This window comes from Gasterosteus aculeatus, chromosome 9, assembly GCF_964276395.1.
Source record: "Gasterosteus aculeatus chromosome 9, fGasAcu3.hap1.1, whole genome shotgun sequence".
Classification (NCBI taxonomy): domain Eukaryota; kingdom Metazoa; phylum Chordata; class Actinopteri; order Perciformes; family Gasterosteidae; genus Gasterosteus; species Gasterosteus aculeatus.
Window position 1 is genome coordinate 14327858 of NC_135696.1, and position 22632 is coordinate 14350489.

Here is a 22632-nt window from a genome sequence, read left to right on the forward strand (position 1 = left end):
AATTCAGAAGTTTTTTTTTTTTTTACCCTAAAGTTATGCGTTGCTGGCTCTGACGGTCTGTGGTGGTGGCGCGCCTTCGCTGAATCGTAACCCATTATAGAAGCCCATCAGCCGCCGCTCCTCAATCAGGGAGCTCCCGCTCTCACGGGTCAGTGCCACCGCTTTCCAAAGTTCCTTTATTGGTGCTCGGAGCCGGTCGGCAGGCCTTCATGTGAATCAGATGTTTGTCCCCAGAACGGAATTGGATTCCCCGTTCGATAACTACATCAGCAGAAAGAGCCAGTGTGACTGAGCAAACCGTATGTTGTGTCGTAAGGGTGTTCCTCACGGAAGCTGGTGCTGTTGAACACGGAATGTGTTTATATTAATTAATGGCACTCAGCTCTTTTGAGGCGTGGCATAGAGCGTCGCCACACAGGTCATCGCCACAGCTGAGATCCCAAATGATGAGATCAGTCCTCCAACCTGCTCATGCCTTAGTTACACTGCGCTTTTTTGATTATTTTGATGTCGGAGCTGAGCCCTTTTGAAAAAGCAGATGAATCCAGTAAAAATCATTGATCCACCATCACTAGAAAACAAGAGGACATTTAACACTCCACGTCTCTTGAGCTTTTAATGCCGTTATGAGAAGTTGATCATGCTCAAAAGCCCTCCACTACAAACTACTAATGGGCTGCTGATGGGGAAACTCTTTGTTCTCCCTTTCTACTGTTTTTGTGCGAGGTTGGATATAATTACATGTCAAGGAAAATAATTTTTACAACAACTTTAGAAGTGTGAGGCGAGAGATGGCCTGATGTGCGCTGTACTCAGCAGACTTTAGAAGACCGTCTCCCTTTAGCAGCCACCGGAGGCGTCCCCAGATGGCGTCATGGGCCCGGTTATGGTCGCAGTAAAAACCCTCTAAAACATTTCTCTCACCTCATCAGACCGGTGTCATTGTGGCCGCGCCTTCCCAAACCCCTTCATCTTGTCGTGATTGAATTATAGATGCTGATTTCAGACCACAGGGGTTCAGTAATCAGGCCCATTGTGGCGTCACTCTCCACCAGCATCGCCGGGCCTGTCGAACTTACGGCTCCCCTCAGCGCCAGTCTGTCTTTGTGTCCCTGCCTTCGGTGTGGGTATTAGGATTTGTTCTTTTGCAAGTTTTACTAACTTTGAGAGCTATAACTCCCAGTGCCGTCGCCATTTGCCCACTGCCACTGGAAAAAAATGAACCTATTTTCTCAATAGCAGAATGTTCTCTACAAGCATCAGACTTGTTTGCGGGAAATAAACGTTGAAAAAAAAAGCCTTGTTTCATCTTAAAACATCATGCAACATGAAGTCATACCACATTGGCCCACTTCGTCTTCAACATGTGTTCAACAATACGGACATGCGGAGTGTGTTTATGCTGCACGCACACGCATATATGCAATATACCGCCTGCTCCAGAGTAACCGCGCCGTCTCCTCTGGCAGGAGAGACGATGCGCATTACCTCGTCGGAGTTCGCCGATGACCCGTGTTCCTCTGTGAAACGCGGCACCATGGTGAGGGCGGCGCGCGCCCTGCTCTCGGCTGTCACCCGTCTGCTCATCCTCGCCGACATGGCCGATGTCATGAGGCTGCTGGCCCACCTCAAAATTGTAAGTGCAATCATCACATTTTCCTTTTTTTTTAGACGGATCATCAGTATCATTTTGAATTTAATTCAACAAGGTGTTTTGTGACCTGATGGAAAAAATAAAGCCATGCGGTTACACTTATTGGTTAGAATTCTCATTTGTATGGATGCAGCCTTAAGTTGAAATAACAGATTCATCCCCAAAAATTCTACCCACGGATAGAATCAATCAGGTGCATGCACAGTACAGCTAAGTACAGCGGTTTGTTCAATTGTTAAAGAAGAGACTTGTTCCTGATGTGTAGTCCTCAGCAGCAAAGGACTCTTTTATCACGGCCTCTGCAAACATTAGCATATAGATGAGGCATTGGGGAATATCCTGCAACCACACATCTGATTGTGCTGTATTAATATCGTACCATAGTGCACTGGCGTGATAAACTACAAATATCCCTCACGCTCGTTGACCGTAGGGTAATTTGAAGAACTCAAGTTTCTCTCAGTCCTTTATTGTGAAAATGGCTCCGGCTTTGAAAGAGAAGGTGATGTAGAGTTTTAGAAAAATTGATGTGTAACTGGCAGAATCTGAATCAAACTCAGGCCTCCTTAAAACCTCATTCACTCTCTTTCTCTTTCTCTCTCTCTCAACACCCACACGCACACACACACAAACTCAGTCATTCACACTCCTCGTCCTTTTTTTCCAAGCTTGAATCCTAAGGCCCATAGAGGGGCTTAATTATACCCAGTATAAGCTCTGCCATTAAAGGCCACTTAAAAGCGATCTCTCTCTCTTCTCTCTTCCCATTACATCGTTGTGCATCACTGCGAAACACTGTGTACCCGCAAAAGGGGTGTAGGTTTCTCAAACGGGACCCGTTAAACTAACCCGTAACTAAATGGTTATTGCCGTTTTAAACCCGATTGAAGGTGCACACTGTTCCCTTATTTTTCATATTGACGTGTGCTGTAACATGTATGGTTTGATGTACACAACAAAATCAGACTATAAAAATATGTGTATGCTAGTTTTCAAATGCCTCCATCGAGTTATTTGGAAGATTCTTCTATTTGTGTGTCTGTGTGTTACAGGTGGAGGAGGCCTTGGAGGGAGTAAAGAATGCGACCAATGAGCAGGACCTGGCCAACCGCTTCAAGGAGTTCGGGAAGGAGATGGTGAAGCTTAACTATGTGGCAGCTCGGAGGCAGCAGGTATCTGGAAGCTTGTGCTCTGTCTTAGAAAGAAGAAGTAAACCACTCCCGACTTGTGTGTCGCAGGGGTTTTCTGTAGGAGAAAACTCCTACAAGTTCTTTCACACTCCCTCCCTTGCTTGGCGATCTGTAAACATCATTTGTACAAGTACAAGGCAGATTATTGGTGAAGATCCACTTGACTATTTGATATTGGGTTTGATATTGTATGAGATCAGCTAAATGTATGAAAATGCTTTTGGCTTAATCTCAATCTCATCAATTTCTCAAGGAGAAGCCAGTCAAAGCCTGCCCTGGAAAAAAAAACGGGTTAATTTCCACGGTAAAACGTCCAACTTTACTGGGAAATAAGTCAAAAATCTGCAGAGAGAATCCCCAGACATTAATCAGTGAATAATAGCAAGAATGGTTTGGTTTCATATTCTAAAAGAAATATCATCCAGCTCCAAAATGATGTGCAGTTACAGCTCTTTGCAATCGTCTTTCTAGTATTTTAGCAAAACATAACTGTTACAGGTTGTTACTGTATGATTTCAGCTCACATGTGCGGTGCTTCACTTAAGCTTGAAATTTCACAGTGTTGTAGTGTTTTTATATAGTATCAAAAATAATGTAAATCAGCAAATATTCAAAGTGTTAGAATATCTAACATGGCCCTGAGTGTGACAAAAAGCGTTTTGCCTTGTCATGTTGATAAGCATCCTCCGCGCCAAACTGTCCATCAGCTACGCACTGCGCTCAGATGGGACATTAACTTTTGACAGGAAATGTCTTACGATTGGATAACTTCATGCTCCGCTTTGCTGTATCGCGAATTGTTGATTCCGTCAAGAACCAAACATGCTGTAGACCAAATACTGAGACATTCTTTTTGCTTTTTGTAGGGTCCTTTTTATTTCTTAAATATGCCCGAGCCTTTAATTCTTACCTGAGAACCTTTATCACCTCCCCAGGAGCTGAAAGACCCACAGTGTCGAGATGAGATGGCGGCCGCTCGCGGCGCCCTTAAGAAGAACGCCACCATGCTGTACACGGCCTCACAGGCCTTCCTGCGCCACCCAGATGTGGCGGCCACACGTGCCAATCGGGACTACGTGTTCAAGCAGGTTCAGGAGGCCATCGGAGGCATTTCCAGTGCTGCTCAGGCCACCTCACCCACCGACGAGAAGCACGGCCACGCCGGCATTGGAGAGCTGGCTGCTGCCCTCAACGAATTTGATGTAAGTCAGCAAGTATTCTGTTCTTCTTCTAAATTCTACACTGACTCATAAGGTCACGCTCTGCTACATTCCTGCTTTTAGAGCACAGTAGTGATCATTAATGAAGCAAATCTCTGATGATCTTACAGAGGTTTTTCATTATGTCTTGAAGCTGACGGACATACGACACGTGCTGCACGTGTAAATTATAGCTGCATATACTTAAACATAACTGAGACAGAACACAATGAATTTTCCCCTTTCAACCTTTAAAATGATTCACTGCTGCCATCTTGTGGTCGTGGGTTGATAGTGAACTATCTGAGCTGGTGGCGTCTTCATGTCTCTGCAGGTCAGGACATTGAAGTGGTTTTGGATGATGGATCACGATGGGGATTCGTGCAATTTGTCATTATGAACATCCTAAATACAATGCGTTGTGAACCCAAATGTGTCTTGTTGAATAGAAAACCTAGTGCACTTATGCCACCGTTTCAGGATGACAGTAGTATTTTGTGCTGTGTGTTTGCACTTCCACCTGTTGATGACGGCAAAGTGGTATTTGCATACACTTGCATAGACATTTATCTGACACATTCAGAGCAACCTTAAATGAATGCTGCACATTTCCATTTCACATCTTCAGTATACTGCATAACTGCCTCTTGCTACAACAAGCTACTTCCTAGCACACACACAAGAGCTGTCTTATCTATGATAGAAACTTTCCCCCTGAATCATAAGACTTACTACAAACTGCGAGTGCATTTGTCTTCGATTACAGGGATCAACAGTGGTACAGGCATAGTTCTTGTCATCTAATCCGATTGGCTGAGCTGTAATATTTGTTACAAACACAACTTTTTTTGTTAAAGACAATCTGCTTTCTTCAACACATCTCTAGCTTGAACATGTTATGCAGTTATGCTCCTTCATAGCACTCGCTTTCACTGAGTGCCATTATTACTGAATAATGAACTGCCACAGAAACGTAAGGAGGAACTCAAGCATATTTAAGATGTTTATTTACTAGGGCTGTCAAAGTTAACACATTAATCTATGAGATTATTGTGGCCTACATTCATGCAACAAAATATTTGAACACAGTTAACGCAACTTTGTTTACTTCCGGTGTGCGTTGACCAAGACCAAGACGCTTCGAGGTAAAACATACAGAGGCGCGACATACGGCGGGAACGAATCCCTCGACCTGTTAAACAGAAGGGGGACGAGTGGCAGTCGGACCACGTTAGCCACTGATAGCATGTTGTTAGCTGCTGGGCTACTTCCATCTCAACATCTGCACAGAGCACAGCAAAGTGCACCAGGAGAGCAGAAGGACTCGCTACTTACACCCGGTGGGATTCTGCCTCCCAAGATGATCAAAGGTGTGTAGTTTTGTGTTTAAAAGCAAACGCAATTAAACAACAGTGTCTAAAATACACACTTTCTAAAGTCATTAGCCTACTCCTTAATGTATACGATTTTGTCTTGCTAACTAACTTTTAGTCACAATTAATCTAGATTAATGGATTTCAATTCAGATTAACTAGTTAATTAATTAGTTAGTTTTTTTTAATTCTATTGACAGCTCTAGTATTTTCACAGGAACAAACTTTTAACAGGACCTTGACTTTCACTGATTACTGGATGTAGCGGTTTAGTGGAATTTTTAGATTCAATATGATTTGATTAAATAAGTAGGATTCTCGAATAGCATCAGTGTGAAGACTCAGGGCCAACTTTGAGGGTCATCTTAAAAACGACTGACTGATAACTACAAATAATTGTGCCTTTAAGACGTGTTATGTTGTTGGGATTTCTATGATTTATGATGGAAGGGAAGCAATAAACAAGTTGCATGAATAAAACACATTTTACAAAACTCTGAAGTCAAATGAAGTGACTGAAGTTTAAGTTGTTACGGTACTTCATCTCCCTACTGCTATTTAGCATTTTTAATTAGAGATGGGAGAGAAGTTCCTGTGCTGGTCGGTGTGGGCTGCACCGACGAGCACAACGCTAAGAGGACAAGGAGCAGTTCAACGTGGTTTATTTAATTGGAAACCAGAGGCCGCTGGTCTAATTTGGGCCAGAGCTGCATGCGAACGGTTGCTGGGTGACCGGCCGGTGGCGCGGGATCCTGGGAGAGACGTATGGGCGTATGTGAGGCTCGGACGGCATCACAGGTAAAAAAGAAAAGGAAGAATTCATGGGGTCACAGCGTTAGTGGCGTTATACGCAGGACCGGCGATCTGCGGATGAGCGGGAGAGAGGCTGGCCTGTGTGTGTGAGATGCAAAACTGGAGACAGGTGTGGAGAAAAACAGGCGGACAAGGGAACAGAGACAGGAAGTGAAGTCTTTTGAGAGGTGTGGATCGGGGGTCTACAAAATAAAACAGGAAGTGAAAAGGACATTGTGACAGTTCTGCGTTGAAGTTGTTTTGTATTCATTTGAAGTTGATGTCACATGCACAGTACTGTAATGCTGTGATCAATGACACACGTATCAAACATATAAAATATGTGATACTGTGTACTTTATTCTGAATACTATACCTACATGTATACATATTGTCTAAACATAAGCTTATATTTAACCATAAGCCTACTTTTACAATTCAACATATATCTTTTTTTTGTTCCTCTTGGCTCGTTACCTCTGTTTAGTATGCCTAGTTATATTTGAGGGTAAGTTTCCCTTAAAAAAAAAAAAAAAATAGCACGTAGCCCCCACATTTAACACAATGTTTCTGTTGCTGCGGTTAATGCTTCTCTAGTGAATTCGGAACCTGCTTTCCTGCTTTTCTACAGGCCTGTAATCACATTGATTCAAACGGTACAGCCCTTTAGAAAAGCAAAGGACCGGCATCATTTTATTGCACTCAGCAGATAGGCAGCAGTTAAATGAGACAAATTGCCCTTAGCTCAGCCCTCTGTGCTCGGCTGAAGCTGGTGCATGTTTAATTCCTAACTTACCACAGAGACGCAGACTGTGGTCAGATCCTCTCAGAATAGTAATGACCTGATATATTCTGCTATGAGGCATGGAACTCGCAGGGCTTTGTCCCTGTGTACGATTATGATTATGCTATTAAGTGTTTTCTGCACACGCAGTTGTAGAAGTTGTTTTGTTTGGCGACAAAACAGACGTACACGTACGGTCCACATGATGCATATATTGGTGGATTTACTTGCAATTATAATGTAATGATACAATTGGGATTTAAGCTGTACGCTATTCTCCAGATGTCTGACTCTCTCTCCCTCTTCCTCCTTTCTTTTGTCTTCCCATCAGCTAAAAGGCTCTCACACGCACACTTGCTTTGTTCTCAGTAATAGAGTTCAGACTGGGATGATTGGGTTTATCAGTTTTGGTGTGCTGCTCCCTGTCCTAAGTCAGCTTTGATCTGTTACTCAGTCTATGACTCCTCTGCACCGGCTGGATACATAGATAGCAAACCCGAGTACGGCTCAGAAACAGACGGACGGGTCCATCCGGAAAAATAGGCTTTTCATTTGTCTCGGCTTCTTTTTTGTACGATGCTGCTGATTTCAATAATGGGCATAAGTGGTATGTGTGGGTTGTTATTGTGGCCAAATATATGTCGACATTTTGACTCCTTCCGTTTCTATTATGTCTCTCACAGCATCTTTCATTCAGACATTACAAGACATTTAGTGACAGGAAAATGCTGTGTGACCAAGAGATCATGATTGATCACACAATCTTTATCACACTGTAAACACCCAGCATTCCTTTTGAAGGAAATAACGCTAAGTACCTTTCATTCCCTTTATTTCAATGCCAAGAAAGTGTAATCATCTGTAAAAACAGCACGCCGACATGGACAACTCAGTGAGAATGAAGATAACCAGCTATCTGAACGGTTGTCCACCTTTAACAGGGGAAACATCCCGAGGACTTTATTTTGTTTGAAGGAAGAGTGTGGCTCGTATGCTGCTAAAAGGAAAATGGCACGGATGTTGAGCACATTGCCTCAACTGATGCTGAACATATCCGGTCTGTGACAGAGAAGGTTAGACGAGACTTTTAAATGCAAGGCACAAATGTGCGGCTGAAAGGGCAGCTTATGAATAAGACAAGAAAAAGGGTACGACCTCATCTGTCCTTTTTTTTGTCTTCACCGGAACCAGGAATTAGAATTAGTTTGGACTAATTCAACTTTGGACACTGACGTACAGGATCTATTAAAAGAGAAAAGTGGAGGTCGGCACCAGTTCAAAGTCACTCATTTGTAACTGGCCTGATTCCGTTTTGGGTTTTATTATCCCCGTCAGGGCTGCACGGCTCGGTAAAGGCGACAAGTCGAGGATGGCCACCTTTAAATTCGCTATGCAGGAAAAGCCCTGTCATGTTGGAATAAAAGTCTTTATTTGCCGATCTGAGCTCAGTGGGAGGACAGATGGAGTCAGTACCCTGCGGGTATGTGGGTAAAGACACACTTTAATACACACACACACACACTCATGTTTTTAGGTCAAAGCACACATACGCAGTGAAGCAATTCTAAAGACTAGAAAGAACACAGAAAATATGCTTAAGCAATGGAATTGTGAATTAATTATAGCAATCATTGGAATGCATCAGTTCTAAAGTTAAACGCCAGGTTTTTTTTGTCACTTGTGTGAGCATTTATTTCCAGGAAGAAAACAGACATGTAACTGTTGTGCACATTTTAATATGCAAAAAGGCTCTCTGTCTGTCGTTTTCCCTCTTTGAGAATCCTTATCTTTGTTCCGTCAAAAGAAGCACCTGTTGACTCTGTTGGTCTCTCCAACTCTTCTTTGAAGTGTCATACATAAAGGTATCAGCTTGTGAGCAGCAGCAGCAGCAGCAGTAAGTACTTCTTGTAAAACCTTTTCATGAAGAAATACAAGATGCGCAACGACTCGGCTGATGTCAGTGAAGGAGGAACCGGTGCACCAGGGTGTGCAGGTGTGAGTAGAAGGGAGGAGGGTTCTTTGATTGCTCTTCGTTGGGACGAGTAGGAAGAAGATAGAGGTGTTGTAACTATTATGTCTGTAAAGATGAGGTGCATGAAGTCGCTCTCCATCCCTTTGTGCCGTTCTCTCTCGCCGGGCCATTCGTGCACACTTTTAGGTCGTGTTTGTCTCACTCGTCAGCTGTTGGCAACCGCTCTCATACGGCTGTTACAGCAGAGTCTTAGCGGAGGCATAGCGCCTCTGCCAGGCCTTTGTCCTTAGTTTGCTAACTGTATACCTGTTGAGTGGCACTAAGAGGCCATAAAAATGCCGTCAAAATGACTCCTTCTCTGACATTATTTTGATTAAATCGATATGATCACCCTGTCCTCCGAGCTCTTTCTTCTCTCTCAAGCAGCAAATTGAATGCGCAATTCCCTCAGCAGAGCTGATCTTTCTTTTTCCCCCAGCTCTTTGTCCTTTGTGTGTGTCACATATTCTCTGGTTGGATCAATGCAAACAGGTGGCACAACGGTGCAGCTGTTCAAGCATTTAAAGCTTCAGACCTTAAACAGCACATTCAATGGCCAGCAGATGGCAGCGTTTGATTACTTTCAACAATCGTCCGTCCCGCTTTCTGTCCCCCCACCCTCCCTCTTTTTTTTGCTTTCCATTTTTACCCTATTTTTCCTACAAGTCCTTGGATACAGAGACTTGCAGTATTCGCTCACTCTCTGCCGAGAGCCCGCATCACCTCGTATGGTTCCGCGTCACTAATGAGACGGAAGCCATACCTTCTTAACGCTTTCAACGGCCTGATTAACGGATATCCTTGAACTGACGTTGGTTCACTATTTGAGTTGACCAGATACAGCCTTACCAATTACACCCCTCGCAACCAAAGCCACAGGAAAGAAATGCTTCTCTCTCTTCTCCACATGCCGGCAAAATGCACGCTGACGCGGTTCCAGCCATCTTGTGGTGTCACCGCGTCAATAGTGCTCCTGCAGCTATGCGACATAAGATCACAGGGAATGGTTCTAAGTGGATTTCTATGTAGTGTAAGCACAGGCGCACACAAACACACTTTTCATTCACACCGGGCGTAGACACGCACACACGAAGCAGAGCGGAGCTTTGAGCCCTACGGCGGAGATCCAAGTCGCACTGGATCACTTTAACCACGGTTCTTTGTTTCCATCTGCTTGTCCTCCAACTCTTTCTTCTTTTTCATTGGGGTTATTTACACTGCACTTTTTTTCCCCACTCCCCCTTCACCCTCCCCCCTCGTCTTATGCTCCATCCTTTTCTCCGTTTCTCTCTTTGTTCCCACCGTCTGATGTGTCTTGAATGCTCACATGTAGGCTCTGAGCCCATTTGTTAGCAGGATTGTGTTTTCATGCAAAACTCTGCTCTAAGTATTGCGGGGCCTGTAGTCACGCTGCACAAGCATATGCTGCTCCTCTCTCTGCATACATTATAGGCTAACTATAACCGGATTTACTAGCTAGCTCAGGGAGAGTGTGCATGACAGCCAGTCCTTTGGATCTCTGCTGTGGCGAGCATCGCCCGCGAGTGTAAGTCGCTTTGCGAATGCTGCATGCGTCAGTCTGTGCAGCAAAAGCTAAGTGACCACGTTTACGTTTTACGGAATGACGCACTACGGAGACACTCCGTGAAAATGCAGCTGAGATGGGAGTTCCAAAAAACCCCATCGTGGACAACGGAGGAGAGGCTTTGTTATCCTTGAGTGGAGAATACCCGCATATAAAGGTAGCCCGCTGCTTTCCTCTGTAAGGCGCCACATGCGCGACAGACGTTACTGTGAGCACAGCGGCCGCCCCGTGATGACCTTTCTGCGTGATCCTTTTTGTGTATGAGACGCCGCCGAGCCAAACTCAGAGAGGCTGCTGGCTGGAGAGCAGTAATGTATGTAGATGTATTCCTAACTGAGGGATTGCCTTCTTGGTAATTGCTATATCAATCTGTGCAGTCCTATCCTTGCCATCTCATTTCAGACTCTTTCTTCTCTCCCGCTTTCGTCTTCCTCTCTTGCACATTCGCCCTGCTCAAACACACACACACACACACACACACACACACACACACACACACACACACACTCTCTCTCTCACGGGTATGCTGTTTTCTCCCTCCGCCTTGTTTCTCCCACCCCGATTTTCCCTCTCTCTCCCCCCTTAACTCACATTGATTTCGTTTCTTCAACACGTGGGTGTTCAACACATTCCATAGTCGCCGGGGAGAGAGAACGGGAGGGAGGAGAGAGAGTGGATCCTGATCATTGTTCCCGCTGATAATTGCTGGGGAAGGTCAGACACAAGCACGCGCAGATGCACAATCATTTACATATGCGCCCGGATCCCGAGCATTAACAACGGCATCGAACGCGGTGTGCCGAGCGGCTGTGCTATTGACAAGAACCCCGCTGAGTTCGATAAAACAGCGTACGTTATTCTCACCTTGGCCGAGCCATGTGTCAGCCCAGATGTACGCCCCTACTTAACAGCATCCCCTTGCCTGCCAAGCTCTGCCTCATTCTCCTCGGACAGACGCACCCGTCAAGAGGAATATGAAACGGGGAAGCGGGCTGAAGTAATGGGAAGGGACCGGGGGAGATGGGGAAGTATTGTTTGTTTTCTGTCGGATAGTAATTAGCCACTGTGTGCCTCTTGCTTGATGGCGATAAGGCATTGGGAGGGAGGCAGGATAGCGGGATGGGTCATTGTTAAACAGGCTTCACAGCCTTCGGCTCAATGTGGCCAGCTTCTCCACTCCCGTTCTTTCATGAAGCTCAGTTTGCCGCTTCCTAGGATTACTCAGACCTTGTTGTTTATCTCCAGTTAAGTAGCCTTGTTAGATTAGACTGATGTTCCGCCAAGTTTGCATTTAAATGACTCAAAGATGCACACGATATCGTTTAGGACATTTATCACAGTACATCAGATGGCTCATGATAACAATACATACTAAAGTATCCCCACACTTCCCATGTCTCTGTTAGTATTGCATGTTCTAAGAAACATTCTCACTGTTCTTCTTGGCGCACATTCTTGGTTAGAATGACAGAAACGATTAACAGTGTGTACAGAGATTATTCAAACCACCCCGTCATATATAGTTAGGCAGCTACTGATGGAATGGTAACAACAACCAACGTGAATTGTCTCACTGCATCTCCCTTCTGACCTCTCTCATGAGTGTGGATTTCTGTGGAGGTGCAGGACATTTCTTGTAACTTGCGTACTAGTCAAGGTCCTCGGTGTAAGAGCCCCACCTGCCCGCTTGCCCCCTCAGATCGGTTCAAATGCAGAGATGCGGCGGCATGCTGGTGCCTCTTGTTCACGGTACATATTCGGTGTTGTCACACAAGCAGACGCACACACACACACACACACAACAGGTTGTGTGTATTGTAACAAAGGTTTAGAAATAGTTCTCTCCTGATCTAATGCGTTTCTTATTATAATCAGACTGTCCTTGCCAGGGACTGTGTCAAATCGCTGTGTCAAATTGCTTTTTCATCCCACACAATGTCTTTCACTATCTCTGAAAAATAATATGGGTTTGGTCACGAAAGCACACAAGCACAGTCCTGTCATTGAGGCTAGGTGTTGTGCAATGAGATATATCTGGCAGGGAACTCCTGCTGGATCTCAGACAAAACCTAACCAAAAGATTATAAATGAGCTGCTTGTCTGATTTTGAGTCTCCATGTGGCTAAGCTAAGCTCCCTAACCCTCAAAGTCGGAGCACATAGAAATGCAAAGCAGTTGCTTTTTATTTCGGCACTCTTCTACTGACATTCAGTGGTGTAAACATTTTGAAAACCCTCCTAAAAACTTGATTAAATATTCCTCACTGCTATTTTCTCTGCAATGTGACATGTCTATGTGCGTTTGACAGTGGAACTGTGAAGCATTCATGTAGCAAGCTTTTTAATTACGCTAAGTGCTATCGAGGAAGCATTAGTTACAAAAGGCCCTTTCCTTTTAATAAACCTGAGGTGCGGAGGGAGTGTGCAATCTGTTATGGGACGGATAACGTCCTCAACCGCCTGGATTGGAGATTGCCGAGGGGATCACACATCCCCGATATTTAATTCACAGTACTTTGAGGTGGCAGCGACACATCAATTCAGTGCTGGCTGAATCGAGTCAACTGCTTGCATTCTGTGGATAAGACTGTTTTGGAGACACAAAAAGAGAGATTTGTGTGAATATGTGTATATATATATATATATATATATATATATATATATATATATATATATATATATATATATATATATATCATAAACACACACACATACACAAACACACAGACTTCCTTTCCAAACACTTATCTTCACTGGAGCTGAAGTAGTCAAAGGAAGTCCTGCTTTTGAATTAATAACAAGCCACCAATTAGTGCTAGTATTCTTCAGTACTTCAGTGGCACCCCTGATGCAATGGGCTGGATTTTTCTTCTTTTCTTTTTCACCCTAACTTTGCAGTGCAGTCATACAAAATACTTAAGAAACTCGGCTAATAAAACCAACCAACAAGTGAAACCAAGTAGGCAAAAATACATGTTTGAATAGTGCAGCACTTAGAAACTCTGTAATTTCCCCCTGTGGCTTCCAGAATGGAAGAGATGCCCCATATCTCTGATCTATGTTTGGAAGAGGCACTAATGCACCAGTGAAGTTGCTTAGATGAGTGTAGCTTTGTTGACAGGCCAATTTAGCTGTCATTTTGAGATAATGTAGTAAGTAAGTACACCCTCATAGAAGGGTGACCCAGAGCCTGCGTGAAGCAAGTTCCTCTCCTCTGGTTTCTTTCTATTTACAACTCCTACGGAAAAAAGGAAAATTAAATGTTCGAGTGAAACTGAACTCCCTGTTATGTGAACGTGAGAGGGGTTATAATACCATGTTTTCCTCACACAGAAGGACAAGGAGGTGTTCCCAGTACCAAGGATTTTTTGATAAACTGGCGTTTGGATTATTTGACGGTTTAACACATGGGGTATTTTCTTTACAACTCAAAAGTTATGAAGAAAATAAATTAATGATAACCAAGCATAGTGGGGTATTTTTTGTTAATTCTCTCCTCTCATCAGCATGGCTTTCATTGTTGAGACTTCCCTTTTGCGTCAATAGAATTGACTGCTCTCTCTCCTGCTCTTGCTTTGCCAGCATTATGTCTTCATCTTGTTAGTTCCACATCCTTTGCCTTCATCCCTTCTCCGTTCTTTTCAATCTCACACTGTAATGGTGCCTTCTAAAGCATCAGCAGTATGCGCACCGACATTGTGTGCAGTTGTTCTCTCACATTCAGCCCTTAATGGAATCCATTGGCAATTACGTTCAGGATGAAGGTTGAGAGCTTCTTGTGTATCTTTCAAAAGCTGAAGCGTCAGAATGAGAAACTTTTCCAAAATGATTCTGCCTTCCAGCGGCTGCGTGTTCTACATCCCCGATGCACTCTTCACACAGAGGTAAAGACCCAGTGGGATATTCACTGGTTAAGGCCCTGCTCACACAGCCCCTCGTATTGATCCAGTCGTGTGAAACCCAAACAAATGGCTGAATATCACATGTTAAAGAGCCCGATGTGCTCTGCCTGTGTGAAAGCGGTGTGCTCTGAACGGTTTCATGCTCTGCAAGTAATAACGTGAAAGATGTAAAGGATATGATTTGCAAAATCCCCGCCCGGCCTGGTTCTTTTGTGCCGTCTTTGCATCGACCATTAATTCTATTAGATTAAAAGTTTATTGGGATGTCACAGACATTCAGTCTGGTGGTACAAATGAAACGGCCATGTTTCATGCTGTGCTGCTGCCTCACTGTCTGTTTTTTTAACATTATTTTTCACTGCTCTATCAAAGTGCATTTCATTTGTGAAGGAAGCAGACAGCTTTCCTAAAAGAAACTAACGATCTTATCAGCATCCATGAAAACCAACAAGCTAATTAGAAAGTTTAATTCTTCACTTCAGGGCAGATACTAAATACACCCAGTGGATTATTTTAAAATACACAAACAAGGGTTATGCCTACAACCATTATTACTAAAACACAACGCGTGTATCCTGGAGGCCTTGAGACCTTTGCATACTTGAGGCAGGAGGATAAAAGACAAGCGGAAAATGCTAAATTCTAGGGTGTGTATGGTTTGCTTAGGAACTTTACATACCAGCAGCGATGCAAGTTGGCTTTTTCACCCTGTGATAAGTAGTCCAGTAGTTTGACAAAAAACAACAATTCAGTCAAATATATTGAAGTGCAAGATACAGTATGTTAAAACGTTAGCAAACTCCTCATGCATTTTCCTTCACAATAAGATATTTGCAAACCTTATTATTAAACCTTATATATTCGTATTATTTAATCTTGCATCCATGTTTGCCATTTGTTTATTTTTCTTTGCTGCCTATGTTGTACCCTTGCTCTGTTGCTTGGTCCATTAAAGCCAACTCTAAATAAATGGACAAGCATGAAATATTTTGCATGAAATATTAGAAAAGACATATTTTCATGGGCATAAATCATGTGAGACAAACTTAGCTTATCTTCACCTTAATACAGAGGAACCAAAGCTAAGGTTTAAGGAATACGTTAGTGTAGTATGGCACTTACAGTTTTAATTTAATTGTATAAAAGGTGAGAAACACTCCGAATTCAGAATGGTTAAAGAAAAACAAGCCTAAAACCCTTTCAACAAATACAAAAACATGTTGTTCCTATCTAGACTGCCTGTGTGACTTCTCCTAGTTCAAGATCTCACAGTTGCTCTGGCAACAGGTCGTATCGTGCATCCCACAATAAACACAACAAAGTCGGACATTCAGGTCAGCCTGCAGGCTAAACCCACAGAATACAGTTCAACGGCTATTGGGGTAAAGACACAGAGTGATCAAACTTTTATCAAAGTTACATTAATGTTGGACTCGTTTACAATCTGCCTGAGGTTTGCACTTTTTTGGCTTAATTTGACTCTTTTTTTTGCCATCAAAGTAATTGTGCCCTCAAACTACAGCGAAACTAATAAGTAATGTACAGTAGCAGTGACCTTTTGACCTTTGCAAACAATAAAACCCAGGCTTAAAAAAAGGATAGAGTCTTTTCCATTTCCTCCACGCAGACAGTAAACACACCACTAGAATGTATTATTTTATTCATCGGAAGAATGTATGGAAGCAAATGTATGGAGTGCTCATTTTGAGAGCAACTGATCCGGGCCGAAGGGAAAAGTGAAGGGGCTGCTCGTCGGGAGGAACAGACACAGCGGCTGGCAGAATCATTTCTATTGAAGGGGTGTCAGTATGTGGGGCTCGGGGTTATCATTATAGCAGACAGAATACGCAGAAAATGAAATGAGAACTGTATTCATATTCAAATTGAGACAAGTCCCAGTGTGCCTGCACGCTTTTCAATTATGGGGGTTCTGTATATTTATGTCTGCTCCAAAGGCAGCTGGACATGGCTGTCAAGGCTTTTTGTATGGCTGAGCACCAAAAGTCTCTAGTGTGTTATTGACCAGACAATCTGAGGCCTGTATTTGTGTTGTTGGGAGGGTGGGGTGGGCAGATGAAGAATATATACATTGGAAATGTAGGAGATACAAACACACCAGCACCTATATGGTCCACTGCGTACGGTTTCTGAAACCTTTCCTTCTCACTATTCCATCCAACCGTTTCGTTCCTCTCCCCGCATGAGCAGTAAAAGGAGAAACATTTTAACCAACGCATCAGCAGGAGAATGCCGAAAAGGTCATGCGACCAGGTGACTAATGGAAAGTGATGAAAAAAGAATCTGTCTGATAAAGAACGATACAGCAGTGGAAGTGATATCCTCTGTTCTCATTGTTGCCCCCGTCTTGGCCAGCACATCAGGAAGAGTTTAGACCACTAGTCGGCCTGCTAGTTAAAGACTTGAGCCCTGACTACTGACTCCTCTCTCTCGCTTATTTTCTCTTCAGTGTGTGAAATCAGGAATCAGGAATCAGGAAACATTTATTAGCCAAAATATGTCAAACATACAAGGAATTTGTCTTGGCGGTTAGTGCGCGACAGTAGACAGACAAGACAACAGTGCACAGGTAATAAAAATAAAGTGGAATGAAATGCTAATGCAATGGGTTAGTAAGAATAAGGCTAAGGCTATGGGTTAGTATAAAACAGGGGAATAAAGTTAAACAAATTTTAAATATTAAAAAGTTGAAAAATATTAAGCATAAAGTGCACTAACAAACAAGTAACAAACAAGAGACAAAGTGACAAGTGACAAAGTGATGAATTGCAGTTAAAGTGACATGTGCAGTATGAGGGGGAGTGACCGGTGGAGTGTTATAGTCAGGCAGTGGGGGACCGGGCTCTGTTGATGAGCCCGACTGCCGACGGGAAGAAACTGTTTGTGTGGCGGGAGGTCGTAGTCCTGATGGACCTCAGCCTCCTGCCAGATGGAAGGGGCACAAACAGTTTATGTCCGGGGTGGGAGGGGTCGGCCGCGATCTTTTTAGCTCGCTTCAGAGACCTGGAAGCGAACAAGTCCTCCAGGGACGGCAGATTGCAGCCGATCACCCTCTCTGCAGAGCGGATGACACGCTGAAGCCTGCCCTTGTCCTTGGCTGTGGCTGCAGCGTACCAGACGGTGATGGAGGAGCAGAGGATGGACTCGATGATGGCCGTGTAGAAGTGGACCATCATTGTCTTTGGCAGGTTGAGTTTCTTCAGCTGCCTCAGGAAGAACAACCTCTGCTGAGCCTTCTTGGTGATGGAGCTGATGTTCAGCTCCCACTTGAGGTCCTGGGTGATGATGGAGCCCAGGAAACGGAAGGAATCCACAATAGTGACGGGGGAGTCACACAGGGTGATGGGGGAGGGTGGGGCTCTGTTCCTCCTGAAATCCACAACCATCTCCACTGTCTTTAGAGCGTTGAGCTCCAGTTTGTTCTGGCTGCACCACGACACCAGATGGTCAGACTCCCACCTGTAGGCGGACTCGTCCCCACCAGAGATTAGTCCAATGAGGGTGGTGTCATCCGCAAACTTCAGGAGCTTGACGGACTGATGACTGGAGGTGCAGCTGTTGGTGTACAGGGAGAAGAGCAGAGGGGAAAGAACGCAGCCTTGGGGGGAACCGGTGCTGATGGTCCGAGAGGCTGAGACATGTTTCCCCAGCTTCACGTGCTGCTTCCTGTCAGACAGGAAGTCTGTGATCCACTTGCAGGTGGAGTCGGGCACGTGCAGCTGGGAGAGTTTGTCCTGCAGCAGAGACGGGATGATAGTGTTAAAAGCAGAGCTGAAGTCCACAAACAGGATCCTGGCGTAGGTTCCTGGGGAGTCCAGATGCTGGAGGATGTAGTGGAGGGCCATGTTGACAGCATCGTCCACAGACCTGTTGGCTCTGTAGGCGAACTGCAGGGGGTCCAGGAGGGGGTCGGTGAGGGACTTCAGGTGGGACAGGACTAGCCGTTCAAAAGACTTCATGACTACAGAGGTCAGGGCGACGGGCCTGTAGTCATTGAGTCCTGTGATCCTGGGCTTCTTGGGGACAGGGATGATGGTGGAGGCCTTGAAGCAGGCTGGTACGTGGCGTGTCTCCAGGGAGGCGTTGAAGATGTCAGTGAACACCGGAGACAGCTGGTCAGCACAATGCTTCAGGGTGTGAGGGGAAACGGAGTCCGGACCGGCTGCCTTACGGGGATTTAGTCTTCTAAAGAGCCGGTTAACGTCTCTCTCCAGAATAGAGAGGGTCGTTGCTGGTGGGGGAGGGGAAGGTGATAATGATGAAGAGGCGTGAGCACCTGATGGGCTGGGGGAGGGAGGGGAGGGGGACTGCAGCAGGTTGGTGGAGCTGTGGGGGATGGGATCAGGACATTGTCTTTCAAATCTGCAGTAGAACTCATTGAGCTCGTCTGCCAGGCGGAGGTCATTCATGGAGTGGGGGGTTTTTGGCTTGTAGTTGGTGAGCTGTTTGAGGCCTCTCCAAACCGAAGCAGAGTCACTTGCTGAGAACTGTTGTTGGAGTTTCTCAGAGTACAGACGTTTAGCGTCTCTCACCGCCTTGCTAAACTTGTATTTTGCCTCTGTGTACAAGTCTTTGTCCCCACTCCTAAATGCCTGATGCATTTCTGTCCTAAAGTCCTACATTCGACTGTAGTGCAGCTGCTGCCATATGTCTTACAGCACAACAGGAAATATACAGTGTTCTCACCTCTGGCTATGTGCACAGTGGTGGCCTGCTGTGTGTAACATCCCCTGGTCTGTGTGGACATTCACCCACTTTGCAGTATTGTGCGGGGTCTTAATCTTCATGGCGTCAGTCTGAGTCACTTTTAGAGAGCGATTGAGAGCGTGTACTCAAGCTTCTGCTCGGTAATTAGTACAGCCATTTTCTTTTCAGGCCCTTTTCCCCTAAGCTGCCACAGTAGAGCAAAAAAACGAACAAAGAACCCTCAATTTAAATGTTAATTGAGTCTTTATATCCTGTGATTTCTAATTGCCTTTACTACTTTTTTAAACCTGCAGTAAACAGTGGTTAATGAATGGGGATTATCAGGTGATCCATGATAACAATAATTATCCTCCCAAACTTCTGATAGTATATATTTCACTTGTGTCGCTCCCTTTTTGTATTTTGGAGCTGATTGAACAAGTTGCCTTTACTGAGGAAAAAGGTAGGTAGCAAGTTTGTAGTCCTTGAAAAATGGGATTTTCCTGAGATTTCCTGACATATTCCGTTACCTTTGCTATAACTTGCCTCCACTCCACTATGGGCATCACCAGGATGCAAGAACTCAGTCTTCAACGTCTGTATGTATCGCGAGCGGAGCCGTGCAGCTGGCTGAAGGGGACATTAAACCTCACTTCCCCCTCCTCTGAAAGATCATGCAATCCCCTCTGCTGCTACTCTCATTATGGTGTAGACAGTCAGAGCCCAGAGTTAATACCAGCGCAGAGAAAGTTCCCCGGCTCATGGAGTAATGTCAAGCTACTGTGTAAAAAGAGATATTAGTTCATGGAAGCATAGGAATGGATATAGGCAACTTTATATACATCTTTTAAGAAAGGACCCCCCCCCCCCCCACCGCTGTCTAAGCCAATCCTTGGAATACCTGTGGCTGAGGCCGTGACAGTTTAGCAGGGGCAAAATGACAGCAGGTACGTATCAGTACTGATGTGTGCCATACCTGCCAGCTGCCTATTACCTACCGAACTACCGCAGCAGTGCAAAAAGAAAATTACAGCATTGCATTTTCTGCAGAACTCATCATGAGTTATGACATTTTCTTTCATTTTCCACCCACAAAGAACATGTGAGTGCCCCTCACACATTAGTTAATATATGGATATATATATATCTCGACAGCTGTATGTATATGTGAATATATTCCTTTGTAACTAATGTGTGAAGGGCACTCTCGTGTTTTTTGCAGGTGAAAAAAAATGTCAGTGATGATTTCTACAGAAATTGTAATATTGCAATTTTCTTTTTTCCTTTTCGCACTGCTCTCGCTGCGGTAGTTAGATAGGAAATAGGCAGCTGGCAGGTATGGCACATATCAGTATCTCTGATATGTACCCACTGTCATTTTGCCCCTGCTAAACTGCGAAGGCCTCAGCCACAGGTACTCCAATGATTGGCTCTGAGAGCGAGGGGAGATTTTCTTTCTTTAACAGAAATGGTATGGATAATATCAGGCTGAATAAACCTGGGCTAGAGGTCAGTTATTTGCCTCTTTTCCCCCTCGAGCCCCGTTGCAGGATTTCAGAAGACTGATTGATGTGCAGCTGTTGTGCCTGTGCTTTATTACTTTTTGTTTTGTTTGCGGTTCTTAGATGGCAAACGTAATCATCACCACCCTTTACAAAATTGAGTCTTTGTCACATAAAAATCAAAGGTTGGTACCAGTGGAGCTGGGTAGCTTTTTACCCCAATGAGAACTTGCTATACTTTTATAAAGCAAGGAGAAAACCTCTGTGGCTGCATCGGGGGTGGGGGGGGGGGGGGGGGGGTCATATACAGTAAATAATGATGTCCCATCAAAATGTGACTACTTAGAGTATGAGGTGTGATAAACAATATCGAAATGTGATAATTACTAATAATTCTTTGCAATGGTTTCTTGCTTTGAGAGTGCACTTCAAAGAAAACCTAGTAAAGTTAAATTTTAAATCAATAAAAATAGTATGTGGACGAGTATGTCAAAATTTTCTCTTTTCCCCGCGATCCACGATCATTGATGTATTTAAAATGTGTTTTACACCTTGGCTAGCTTCTTCTTAAGCAAAATATGCCGCTGCTTTTCTCAAACGGCCCAAAACACCATTATCTCGTTATTGACTGGACTTCCAGGTGTGGGGGAAAAGACCGACTTCCAGCAACATTGATTCCACATTTCTCCTAAAAACATTAAACAAGGATTAGTGGCGGAGACGGCGGGTGTGCCTCTGCCGACGAGCAGCTGGACACACACTGTCCCAGGACCCCCTGCAGGACTCGCTCCTGCTTCTCTGACGTGCCGCCTTTTATTGAACTTTGCAACACATTGACAAATGATCCTGCAGTTTTGTCCTTGACAGCGTTGTCCTTCAAGCTGTTTTGACATTATATACCATGTTCCTGAACGAATTACGTAGCTTGATTGGCAGTTGGTCTCCAATCAAAACGCTTCCTAAAGAAGACGAAAGAAAGTGATATTAGAAGTCCGGCTGGCCACCATCAGACGTGACCGAAGCAATTGATGAGAACAGCAAGTGTTTTAATCTAGGCTTTTAGCATTTAGCACAAATGCTGTAAACTTCAACAACTCGCTGAGGTTCCGCGATGCTGTAGGTAGTTCTACTAGCAATCACAATTGACCTTCTTTAATTCTTCCGGCTGATTGGTTGGTTTTGTGGCACAAATGTAACGCTGCTGCAAGTCGAGCGAGCGCGTGAGTGAAACGTCGAGCGAGCGCAGAGTGAAGAGGTGGCGAGAGCGCAGCAACAGCTGCCTGCGCGCAGAAAACCAGTTTGTGGAGAGGGCACCTGAGTAAACTGTTCGCACGTAATATGTTTTTCTTTGCTAAAATATAGTTCTCTGTGCTCAAAACTTAAAATTACGCGCTCAGGATTGTGGCACAAATATAACGCCATAGTTACATACTGTTGTAGTGGCATCAAGGAAAGGCAGAGCCTCGTGGATTGGCCTTTAGATGGGTCTTTGTCACTGATGTATGCAGTGAAGCAGGGGAGACATGGCAACATTTAACGAACAGGGCCGAGATGCAACAGGTACGCGTGTTAAGGTAGGTTTACTGGTGGAAAGACAGCCTCGTGGAGTGAGTGCACTGGGTAATAACTGAGAGGCTCAGACGCAGTGCGATTAGGTAATTAGACTTCTAATCGTCAGGCTACTTGAACTTGCACTAAAAGCTTAATTTGACATGCAGTTTGCTCACTGGCCTTAATGGCTTTAACTCCAAGGGGAACTCTGGGGGAGAAAACGTGCTTTTAAAGCAATTTGTCATCTCCCCCCCAAAAAAAGGGTTGAAAATGAAATGTTAGAAATATTCGAAAATGCGAACATAAATCCCATAAAATCCCATAAAACTTATAAATATTCAATTCGTCACAAACGTAATTATTGAACATTTTAAAATGATTATTTG

The 22632-nt window shown here is 44.4% G+C and overlaps 1 protein-coding gene across 3 annotated transcripts in view; it reads left to right on the top strand.

Moving 5' to 3' along the window:
• Positions 1-22632, top strand: part of ctnna2 (catenin (cadherin-associated protein), alpha 2) — a 224977-nt gene that overhangs the window by 30022 nt on the left and 172323 nt on the right. For all 3 annotated transcript variants that reach the window (XM_040186278.2, XM_078109035.1, XM_078109034.1), the window contains 3 exons: positions 1470-1636; positions 2707-2826; positions 3780-4046. In XM_040186278.2, coding sequence (XP_040042212.2) covers positions 1470-1636; positions 2707-2826; positions 3780-4046 — 554 coding nt within the window. The remainder of the gene's footprint in view (positions 1-1469; positions 1637-2706; positions 2827-3779; positions 4047-22632) is intronic.